Consider the following 12,597-nt stretch of genomic DNA (forward strand, 5'->3'; position numbering starts at 1 on the left):
AAAAAATTTCATACCCAACTTGATGTACACTTTAACAGACTAGCCATCTTCACTAGCTAAATCCTAACAGATATATGGGCCTGACCAGGTTTGTCTATTAAGATGAGGCGGGAAAAACTAACCAAATTTGGCTATTGAAAAGAAAAAAAAAATAGTTATTCTAACAACCTACCAGGGCTGCATTCGCCACCCTGTATAAGGTATCTAACTTCTCTCGTTTTTCGCGAGCATGCTTTTCGAACTGCTAAACGGTGTATTTTTTGTAAAAATTTTCTATAGAAAAGTTGTTTAAAAAAATCATATTAATCTATTTTATATTTTTTTAATAATTAATAATTAATTAATCATGTACTAATTTATTACTACGTTTTTCGTGTCGAGGTAAGTTATCTTACCTCCTCCCAAACGAACCAGGCCTAGGTTACATAGCTCTTCTCTCGAAGATTGTTTTTTCACACAATAGCTAAAATTTAACTTAGCTAGTCATATACCTAGCTCTAGGAGATGCTCTAAGTTTTTTTTGGTCCTTCACAACCCTACTTTTAACTCTTGAAATTTTTTAGTTCAAAACCTGACATAGCTTGCGGTTCGAAATTTTGGAACGGAAAAGGTTGCCCTGAACATTCCAAGAAGATTGCTTTGCCTTTTGCAACCTCGGGTCATATATTTGCACCACACTCGATCCAGTTCGTTGATCCGGGCCATATATTTCTTTCAATTTTTTTTGTGCTAGCACACTTTGTGCTATGTTGCTACTTCTCCTGGACCAAGCTTACATTCTCGCGGGGCCTTTTTTTTTTTTTCCTTTCACCCGCGAAGCACGTAGAGGTGTAGGTAGAATCGTAGAAAGCAGATCACAGCGCTAGCATGTGTAGACGATACAAAATCGATGATTCCGACTTCCCAGTCGGACCGCACTACATAATGCATGCGCCTGAGGCGTAGTGCGGTCGTGGAAAAACTGCTACGGATAAACGTGTTGTTAACACAGAAAAGGGGCAGCTCATTAGATCTGTCAAAATTTTGTTTACCACAATGTCCTGACTCCTGGCCTGTCTGGTAGAAATCAATGTTTGCCGGATGCTTCCGAGGCTGAGCGAACCAATGGCCTCGCGAAAACGCAACGCCACTTCACTAGCTCGGTAGTAACTCAGTTGTAGACATGATAGCCAAAGGGCAAAAGACAATGACAGCAAATATTCAGCGGCACAAAGAGGGGCTGAGGCTTATCAGATAATGATGATTTGATTTGGGTTGATCGGCGGATGAAGGAACAGCCGGCTCCTATCATCCAACCAGAAAGTCAATGTTAGCGTGCTTTCCATGCTTATGTGTGCTTGATTAGTTGTCTAAAAGAAAATATGTGTGTGTGGGTGTGGGTGTGGGTGTGGGGGGGGGTGGGGGGGGGGGGATGTAATCAATGAACTGATTCCCACAAGGTCACAGGCCGGCAATACGGCACAAATAGTTACTACAGTACTTCTCATGTGCAAAAGCTTTAAGGTATTCATGATGCAATACAATGACTAGATGTGTCCATATAATTAGACAAGTTGTCACATAGAATAAAAAATAATATGGCAAATATGTAAATATAGAAAGAGAAGCAAACCATGTCTTAGCGCAACACACAAGATAAGTAACATTAAATTTTATGTGAATTAGTAGTATTTATATTGTAAGAACAATGTCTCCAATAGTTTCTTGATGACATACAGGTATATAGAAATTATTACTATCTTGCATTACTAAGGACATTCATAATACAATGATTAAGATGATATCCATAGAATTAAATGAGTTACAACATAAAATAGAAGATGAGGCGAGTAAATAAAGATAGAGAAGGAAAACATGTCTCGTAAGACACGAAGACATGGTTTCTATACGACACCTTAGACATAAAGAGAGATGAGTACCATTAAATTCAAATATAAATAAGTAATGTTTGTATTGTAAGAATAATGTTTAGTACTAGTTCTTTATGACATGGAGAATTAGAAATCATAAAAAAGTGTCTGGATTGCTCTAAGAAAATTAATTTGACATGCAAGGATAGAAGTACATACCAAAAATTCTGGTGCTTGAGTGCAATAAGTGTGCAACTACACCCATGCTTGGGCATCTGGACTTCCGTTCTCGAGTACTGTGGTGTCACAAATTAAGCTGGCCAGTGACACTGCAAACATACAAATCTAGGGGGGTAGCGACAAGTGATACCAGCAAGAGGTGATACACCAGTATATATTTACAAATATATATATTAGAAAATGTATAGCTCTACCCAATATATTACAAGCCGACAATTGCACAAATACCTAATGCTTCCCATGGTGAGGCAACATATCGACATGGTGATAGCACAGATAAGAAACATGCACAGGCAGAGCAGAGAAGTTAGAGCTGCCTGGCGAATCAAATCATTTTCAGTAAAAGGCATTGAGCTTTGGAATTAGTAGGAGGAAGATTATTAATAGTAAAATCGTGAGAACATGTGATCTACCAGCTTCTTGGGCACCACAACTTGCTGTGCGTCTATGCTTGCGGTACACTTAAAAAGCTTCAATCTCACTATTAGTTGATATCACAAACTTGGCTCCAATTTGCAGCTTTGAGGGGGATGAATTACTAGCAAAGAGATCCACTATTATATCCAGTTACCTAAACTCTTCTGGAACATGCATGCCAAAACCACGCTTCAGCTTTTCGATCCTATTCAAGGAAAATTTGATAATTGTAAGTAGATTGTGATAGTTAAAATACAAAGTAGATTGTGATAGCTAAAATAAAAGAAATTTTTATCAAGATGACTAGGTGAGAGCTAAAGCCCCGATAGGAACTGCTGGATGCGGCGCAGCAAAGAGCTCTGCTGGCCACTGTTGCCATAGAGCCATGCAGCTGCAGCAAGCGGTTCAAAACAAGCCCCAAGTGACTTGCATCAGTGTCAGTAGGGATCATTTTTAGAGGCTGGATCCAGATAGAAACAAAATGTGAATTGAAAGGAACCATGAAAAAATGAAACCAAAAATGTTGTTTGCCTTCGATTCCTTGACTGGCAAAAATATTAGTTTAGATGGAGCATCAAACTAAATAAGGTATTTAGATTTGGTGAGATGGTGGTGTGTACATTATTTGTTGGGAATAGTCCCACATTGGAAGTTTATTCTAACATTATTTAGTGGAATTGCTAGTTTTGATATTTTGATAATTAGCAATAATGACTATTGCAATAAAAATATTGGCAAGCTGTATGGGATTTCCATCGTAATGAGTTTTCCAGTAGGTAGTCCTAGGAAACTCCAACCTGTAGTCAGGTCTACCTACCTCTAAAAATGAGCCAGGAGACATTGCTCTGACATGCTCAATATCAGCATGCAACATGACACGCCAGTACTAAAACACATGACTGATGAAAATGCATGTACATGGCCATACAGCTCTAATGCAAAATTGCAAGCGCTCAGCACAAATTCAAATCAAAATGTTTTTAATTACAAGCAACATGAAAATCATGGCCTTGGTAATTTTATGATGGAATACAAATGAGGCTTGCAGTGCTTGGATGGAAGATTATACATCACTAAGGATTGTTACCCAATAAAGAATAGACGAGGACTATGGTAAGATCAAAATGGTGAAATATTTTTTATATGAACTGTATGCAGAGACATGATGCTTTTGAGATTTTATCAGATGCTTAATCTCACATAAGTAGTGCTAGTGATCCTGAGTTAAATGGATTCTGGAAAATAAAAGCAGAATACCTTACTAAGTCCCTGCATTTCACACTAAAGCAGTTTCAGCAAAATCCAATGGACAAAGTAATTGAAGTTGAAAAAACGTAATAAGTGTTGAGAAACAAAAGGTGCGCCTTACATAAGATAAGTAGGTCAGCTGTTTGAACAAGAAAAGGCACATAATGTAAAGAAACTCACGTGGGGGCAAGTTTCCCAAGACTGCGGAGCTTCTTGCCGGTTGCTTCATCAGTAACATTTCCAGAAATCTCAACAGAATATGATTTTCCAGATATGCGTGGAAGCCCTCTTCCTACAAGCAAATCTAGATCTCTCTGATGAAGTTCTCTTCCATTGACGAAAACACCAGTATCCCCACTAGCACAGTTACTGGCCAATGGGTAATTGAATTCTCGTATGAATGGCTGCGCATTAAAAAAACATCATCAGAATTTCAGAAAAAAGCTCTCTAACAGCACCTTGGTTTACAAAGAACTCGTCTTACAGGGATAATGCCGATACATTCTCTTCCCATGACACCCCAAAAGCCAGCACGATAGTCGTACCTGTATCATGAACAGAATAACCAGAATTGTTATAAAGAAATCCTCTATGCACAAACAGGAATTCAATCATGTGAGCATACATCATGACTGTTCAACAGAAAAAACTTCAAAAGTATATTTAAAGCCCCAAATTGGGTGAAAAAAATCACATTAATTTGAATATATTGCAGATATAGAAATCTATGGCATAGCCACAAGCAATTCCATTAAAGCGAGTTCAAAGTTAAGAAGTTCAACAGGATTTCTGTCGATGACCTAGGTTTTCTTGCACTAGTACTTTAGATAAGGGATTGTGGCATGCTGAAGATGTGTGGCTCTATCAAAGTTAGCTTTAATAGTTTTATGAACAAAATAAACCTGTCCATTCAGTGAAACTAAAACAAATGCAGAAAACTGCTAAACAATTTGTTACTATAGCAATCACTCACCAATAAGATCCAGGCTCAACTGGGCCAGCCTTTTTCTCTGCCTTCTTAAGAGCTCTTTCAGAGATAGGATGGCCATTAATTGAAACCTTAACACTGTCCATGGACTGATTAAATAAAGAAAGGTCCTTGAAACCCTTCTTCAGGAAACCAGCAAAAAATTTTGAATCCCCACTCTTACCAGTTGAGGGCTGATCTTCTTCTAATGCAGTCTCGGAAGAACCACGAGAAAAACCAGAATTTGAACGCTCGTTAAATGATGAACCACCACTCTCTACAAGGGCATTGCCATCTTCAACAAAAGGTTGGTCCAATTTTCCATTTTCTTCCTCTGTTTTCTTTTCTTCACATCTCTCATTTAAGCTTGCTGCATCAAAGGCATCTCCAGTATCTTCAAGGGGGGCGTCGGCATCCGCAAGGGCACTATTGCTGTTTTCTTTGTTGTTTTCGTCAAATCCCTTCTCAGTATTCTCAGCTTCAAGGCCACTATTTTCTTCTTCTTTGCTCTTTTGCCCATATTCCTTGTTCACATTATCACCTTCAAGACTGTTGATATCATCTATTTTGCTTTCCAAGTCATGCCTTCCTTTTCCATCTTCAATACTGATAATGTTATCTTTTGTACCACTACTATCCAGTTCATGTGTTCTGCTAACATCTTCAATGCTACAATATTGATCTTCCTTGCTCTTCTGTTCGTGCGTTGTGCACACACTTTCATCCACAGAGGAATCTTCATTGCATTCCTTGACCTTTTGTTCACTTCCCAAACTAAGTCTCCCATCGTCATCACTAACTTTGTGTTCTCCTTTGTAATTCACATCGGATCTATTAGCTGTGCTTAGATCCTCACTATTATTATCTTTTTCCTGACTGCACAATGGATCGACAAGCTTGTCCTCTAAAACTGGGGAACATGGGTTGGTTCGAACATCTGAAGGTTCTGCTTGACACTCAGCATCTCTTTCGCATAATATGTCTTTCGGGCTTTCAATATCTCCAGATCTACTTGGAGACAACAACAGCTCATCTGTTTTTAACTGAATGCTCCTGCTTGATTCACACCCTTTCTCAGTCCTGTCGTGACTAATGGTAGAAGAAACTGAATGTTCATCACCAAAGTCCATGTTGATTTGCATGCTGCTATGCTCATTTAAATTGTAAAAAGCAGAATTGGCAAAATCATTGAGCTGGTGCTCAAAATCTCGCTTAGTTTGATCAGTTGAACATTGCTCGGTTTTTGATACACAAAAGGATGTTGATGGTGAGATAGGAATAACTTTTTCCTCATGCCTCAAACTGATAATCTCAGAGCAAGACCCGCATTGCAGCCGATTCCTCCCCATGCATTTTTCCATAGGCACCTGCAATAGATGATAACAAGAACTGCACACAACAAATGGGGCGGCGCCATAGACAGGACGGCAAAGATGCTCTGCCTTCTTCCGAAAATACTCAGCCCTCTTCTTTGATACTGACCGATGCGAGTACAATGATGATGCCACAGACCTCCGGTCATAGTCCGATGAGACAGATGGCGACCTTTCAAACCGGTAGCACTCATGCTGCCCAGCAAAGTATCTTGCCATTGGAATGTGCTCTTCTTGTGGTGCAGTCCTCTGTCCATGTAGACAATGCGGACAGGAACATGAATAAGGATTATAATTTCCATGTCCAACTCCACAGTTATCCCATTGCCTCCCTTGGTAATGCCGATACCGCCCACTTGACTGTCTGGAGTACCTCTCCCCAAGCTCAGGACGTGGCGGCTCATAGGGACTCGGCGGTAAGCAGTGCCCATACCGCCCACCATAGCGTGAGCAGTGATACCCCGGCATTGGTGGTGGCTCAGGGTTCTCAGGGAGCAACGAGAGTGCTCGGCGGTTCGCCCGACGGTGCTCCCGCGGCGGCAGCTCAACAATCTGGCAGGTCCTCGTGATCTGGTCCCTCAGCTCATCCAGCTTGCGGAGCAACTCCACGGGATCCTGCTTCAGCGCATGCCAGTCCAGGGCCCTCTGCTCGCTGCATTGCGATCGCTCGTCGAGCCCAATCCTCCGCCCAGGGGCGGATCTAACGTGGGACATCGGGTTCAGCTGAACCCCGCAAACTTTCTGGGAACAAAAATACTGCTATCAGTATCAAGATTAAGGCGAATCAAGAGAGATTTTCCAGATCTTGAGGAGAACATTTGGGTTCATGCAAATTCCAGAAAAAAAAAAGTGCATGGATAGAGAGATGAGAATAGATGATTTGGCCGCAAAAGGGATAGATTAATGGACGCTCACCGGTTAGGATGCAGCGGAAACAGCAGGACGACGGCGCCCTCTCACCGCCGAAGATCCGCACAGGCAGCAGGCGAACTCGCGCGGGAGGGAGGAGACGATACGGGAGCAAGAGCGACTCCGAGGGGACTGGAGATATACTCAAGAGTGAGAGGCAGCAAAACATGAAAAGCGGATTTCAATAGAAAGTAGTAAAAAAAAATGCACTATGAACTGCTTCGACACACTCCCTCATTTATCAAAAATTCAACCACAAACGAGAGAAACTGCTTTGATACACTCCCATTTATCAATAATTTGCTAACATTACTGAAACTCTATTGCGACTTCAAACACGAACTGGTTCCGTAAAACAAATGCATTGCGGACCAAACATTCGCCATGCGCGCGGCTGGGGAGTGAGGCCAAGCAGATCGGCGTGGATCCGGGGAAAGTGAGGTAAGATAAGATCCGCGGTTGGGGAGGCGAAGCGGGGATTACCTTCCCTTCCGACCCAGGCCCGCGGCGGGCGGCGAGGCTACGGCACAGGGGCGTGGCGGCGCCGCCGGTTCGCCATTTAGGGTTTCGCGAGGCGGCTCGAGGATTCCGCCATGAGAGGGCGGCACTCGCAGTGGCAGTATACGCTGTGTGGTGGAGACGACGAGGGGGGAGCCAACTGTAAGAGCCTCGTATATAGGCGCGACCTCTCCGAGGACCGATTTGTAATTAATATGTTTCTCAGGGGGGTCGGTCGCGGGGGTGGGGTTACGTGGGGATGTGGTCCGCTTTTGGAATGATCTGGCTGCGCCGCTGACGTGGGGGTCAAGGGCCCGGGCCCACATGGAAGCGACCTGGGGTGGTGGGGTACAGCTGGTGAGATGGGAACTCGCCGTATCTCTCTTTTTCCTTTTTTTTCTTTCTTCTTTTTTCCCCTTCCGTCTCGGGAGAAGCCATTGTTTAGACCATCACTCATGCATAACCCACAGTGATTAATTAGTGGTTAATCAATCGCTTATCCATCGTATGAACACTTGAGCAGGCTGAGCTTAAGCTAAATGGTCACTGTCCCAACTACTTTCTTAGTTTGGTAGTACTAGCATCGAATTCCTTCATTCTTGTGCCAAACATCTCACTGGAAGAAAACAAATAAAATAAAAGGATGGCGATGCTTGTACGTGGGATAGTTGGTTATTACTGAAGGCGACCTGAAGAAATTGCATGCCTGCCTTTAGCTGGGAGCTAGCTACTGCATTTTTAACAACAGATTTCGTGTAAGCAAATAGCCAACTGTTCTCTGTCTCTCAACATGCCTCCAAATTAAAGTACCCAACTTGCAAACAAAGAGCTCTCTGAGGAATTGAGCCGAAACAATGGCGAACATGATTACCGGTGTGATTTACTAGTGGAATCGTAGCGGAGAAAACGGCTTGAACCCTAAGGATGCCGCACATGCAATGCAATGTTTGCAGTGGCCACTAGACAAATAGCAGTTTCAGTACCTTGTTATCAGACAAACTAATAAGTTTTAATTCCTGAGCACATGTCCGCAGCTTTAAATTTTTCAGTAGGATCTTTTCGTACTCCTACGCCTTGCTTGCTTCTAGAACGCATAGTTTTCTTCTCAAGCTGTCATCCTCCCTCTCATCAGCTGATTAAACAAGGTATTTATATGGACCTAAATGTTTCCGTGTTTTCTTTGTCGTTGTTAGGATGCCATTACACAACAGCCGCGTCCGTATTGATGTGTGCCGCAAATTTGCTGTTGTCACTCTGGGCTCGTTCACAGGAGAGAGTGTCAAGCCGTCTAATCAGTTAACGTAAACAAAAAAGCTATTAATATATGATTAATTAAGTTTTAGCTATTAAAAACTTGAAAAATGGATTAATGTGATTTTTTAAAATAATTTTCGTATAAATATTTTTAACAAAAAGTACACCGTTTAGCAGTTTGGAAAGGGTGCGTGTGCGAAAAAAGAGACGAAAACTATACTCAACAGTGTCTCAAAACGAGCCCTCTGATACGAATATGACTGTAGCCATCACAAGCAATTTGACGAGAGGGTGAAGCGAGAGAGAGGATGGGAAAACAAGCAAGCGATGAACAGTAAGGAAAGATAGGTGTAAAAAGCGGCCTGCTTCGTTGAATCTCTTGGCACCCGGGGCAGCTTTATTTGTGTAAGCACCACAAGTTTTTATGGATTGGTGAAAGGCTCTTTTGGAGTGCATTTTTTCTGCGTGTATTTTCTCTTTTGTAAGGGAGAAGAATAAGCATTGTACTACTCTGCAATTAATGAATTGTGGTGACAATACAAGCGAGTAGATCAGGACCATGACATGACGCATACAATTTGTGTTTACGTAATATTTCATATAATGTGGATTCAGAGAATGCTGGTCCAGAAGCATTTGTAGCTTTCAGCTCTGCTTTACATCCTGCCGAAAGGATGAGAAACAGAGACACCAAGCAAAGTTTGCACTGAGGATTGAGCTTGAAGGAATGGTACTTCTTTTTTTCTATCCTCCATGATCCCTGCAGAGTGCAGAGTCAATGCCTGTCCTGGCACCGACGGATGAAGCTAATGTGATTTGTCTTGCTTGCTTGATACGGGGTACGTACATAAACTGCTCTTCAAAGGACATTTTTATTGCTGCAAAACCCGTGTCAAATTGTCATCGGCTGGACCTGTGTGCTTGCTTCTGCGCCCTCGCTAAGCAACAAGTTTAGGGGCCTAAATCCAAGATCAAGGCGGACGAAACAAACTGTATGTGAGGTCCCAGCGCGACCTAATCTCGTAGGGCATCATGCCCTTGCCACACATGTGGTTTGGCCTGCGAATCTGTAATTGTCAAGCGTTGGAACATGCATACCCCTGCATGTCAGTATATATGTATGTGCTCTTTCCAAGAGAATTGTTCCAGGTCAACAGTCAACAATGTGTTTTTCATGTACCGCATTTGAATTTTCAATTCCGCAAGTTCTTTTTTTTTAACCAGGAATTCCGCAAGTTCACATGTCGTAGCTTTTTTCCCTTTTTGAAATCTACTAACATGTCATAGCCCGGAGGGATCTGGATCACATGCCAGTCATACTATGGCCATTTGATGCAAATCCAAGAATCCAAAAATTCATTTGATGCAAAATCCAAGGGTCTAAAAATATACGGTACTGTTCATCGAGGAAAATACTGTGGATTTACTTTAGCCTGAACTGTAGCACTTGGACGTAGCCCTTTTATTGGAAAAAAATAAACAGTTTGTGATTAAAGCAGGTACAACAGCAGGGTATAAACCAGTTATAAATATATTTTAAAAAAAGATAAGAGAGAAAAAAAAAGCAGTGAGATACAAATTTATAGCTAGTTACCGCACGAACTTCAAGATATAATATGTGTATGGTAGGTGGGAACAGTATATGTTTTGTATGTAGCTATTATAAAAATTAACTATTAAATTAACTATAAATGAATTGAAACTAGTAATTGGCTATACTATTGAACTTGCTCTTGCGTGCAATCACCAAAGTGCAGTTGCATATGCAGCTAGCGCTGCACGGAATCTCAATTCAACTCTGAAGTGCTCATAGCTACTTAAGGGCATTTCTAACCCATAACACTAAATATAGTTTATATCAACTCCACATCATCAAGAAACTAGTACTAGACACTAATCTTTTAATGTAAACACTACTATTCCATACTTCAATTTAATGCTACTTATCTCACATGATATCTTAAATGTTGTGTAGAAATCATGTCTCATGCAAGACATAATTATATTCTCTTTCTTCATTTATTCACTTGTCATATCATTTTTTATTCTAGATAGCAACTTATTTAATGTTATGGATACCATCCTAGTTATTGGTTTGAAAATGGGTCTGGTTGGCACGAAATCAATCAAGGCGTTTCGTACTGGGCTAACTTGGAAATCAACTTTTGTTCCAAACACAACTGCGGCTTTAGAACCCCGTAATTACACAGGAAAAAACAGGCGAATCCCTATACGAAACAAGCACGTATTTTTTGCCTTACAAAGGAAGCTTCCAATTAGCACCAGCTCAGCTGTCCAAGCTTTGCATGTAGCCAGTGCCCCAGTACGAAGAAGAAGGAGCGCCAAATCCTTCGCTGCAATGCAGATGGCGAATGAATCTGGACCGCTGATGGTACCACACGGGAATACGGGATCCCCCAATAAATAGAAGGATGGTTGCGAAGCCCACAGTGGTACAGGTGGGGCGGAGGGACGGGACCGCGGCTTCTGTGGTCCGAGAGGACGGGGAGGGGGGGCCCACTGCCTGGCTCCCCGTGATGATGAGTTGGACTGGCCCGGCCGGGGGAGGCATGGCGCCGTCCCGTGGGCCGGGGGGGGGGGGGGGGGAGACGGGTCCCGGGTGAGGTGCGCCACAGTGGCCGTGGGGGTGGGGAGCTGGAGGGAGGGAGGGGAGGGGAGGCTGCGCGGCCCTGTTCACCGCACTCGCCACCACGCGGCGCGGCTGTGTGTGCTGCTGCCCTGTGCAGTGCAGCTGTGCAGGCCATGTGCCATGCTCGCCACCCGTCTTGTTTGCCCTGCTCACGATTTCAAACCGAGAGGGGCGGATTCAATGGTAAAGCTTGTTATAAAAAGTTTCTCATACAAATAATAATCTTTCAAACTGACTTATAGATTTATTAATTTTTCGTTCGTATTTCGTCTGATCGCATCTCAAACTAGAGCCAGCACATGTAAAAAGCAGATTTTCTAGTTGTCTTCTCGTTTTATACATCAAGAGTCAATATTTTGCTGACTCCATGCAAAACAAACCCAATTTCTCTCTCATATCGTCTATCTCTTCCAGGGACGAAACCAGAACTTTATTAAGCCTAGGGCTTAACAATTAAATATATATCTTTTAAATAAATTTTAACTAAAAATAGTAATTTTGTAATACGATTTTTGGACCAGTCGTGGGGCTCCAGCCCAAGCTGCTCCACGCCTGGTATCGCCCCTGAATTCTCAGTAAGCATGTAATGATATAAACAACAATAAGAGTCCTTTATATGTGCCCTAAAAACATTTTGTATACCAGTAATTCAGAAAACTTAAATGAATACAAATTTTTAAATTTTGTAAGTAATATTTAATTAATTATATACTCTCTCCGTTTTTTTTAATTGGTGTCATTGACTTTGGATCATTTGTCTTATTCAAGGAAATATGGATAGTTTTGTTATGATTCGATTTATTATTAGAATAACTTCAAGTATGATTTAAGTTTTGTATATTTGAATTTTTTTTAATAATATGAATTGTCAAAAGTAAATGCGAAAGTCAATATCATCAATTAAGAAAAACTGGAGGGGTAATAATTATGTTTATCGTTTTGTGTGATCTAAATTAGCCCAAATCCATCGCCGAGAAGGTGGTTTTGTGAAGTTTGTTTCCACGGTTGCCAACCCGTTTGCTCGTGCTGGTGTTTCTCAGAGGAGAAGGGGGGGGGGGGGTCTTTTTTTCTTTTTCTCGCACGCTGATGAGTGCACGGCACAGACGCAGCGCAGCAGCGTCGATGGATTGCGTGCGTGCCGGCCGTGCGGCCGTGCGTGCGCAGTACGCGGCTTTCTGCTATCTCGGTGCG

The 12,597-nt window shown here is 42.1% G+C and overlaps 1 protein-coding gene across 1 annotated transcript; it reads right to left on the reverse strand.

Annotated features, from left to right (window-relative positions):
• Positions 1 to 2,217: 2,217 nt before the first annotated feature.
• Positions 2,218 to 7,637, reverse strand: LOC102715261. Its single transcript, XM_006646052.3, has 6 exons — positions 7,488 to 7,637; positions 7,011 to 7,136; positions 4,729 to 6,836; positions 4,240 to 4,300; positions 3,936 to 4,159; positions 2,218 to 2,712 (listed from the first exon to the last, which is right to left on the reverse strand). Exons 3-6 carry the CDS (start codon positions 6,807 to 6,809, stop codon positions 2,658 to 2,660), a joined length of 2,421 nt encoding a protein of 806 aa, XP_006646115.1. The 5' UTR covers positions 6,810 to 6,836; positions 7,011 to 7,136; positions 7,488 to 7,637; the 3' UTR covers positions 2,218 to 2,657.
• Between the last annotated feature and the right edge of the window lie 4,960 nt (positions 7,638 to 12,597).

This window comes from Oryza brachyantha, chromosome 1, assembly GCF_000231095.2.
Source record: "Oryza brachyantha chromosome 1, ObraRS2, whole genome shotgun sequence".
Lineage (NCBI taxonomy): Eukaryota > Viridiplantae > Streptophyta > Magnoliopsida > Poales > Poaceae > Oryza > Oryza brachyantha.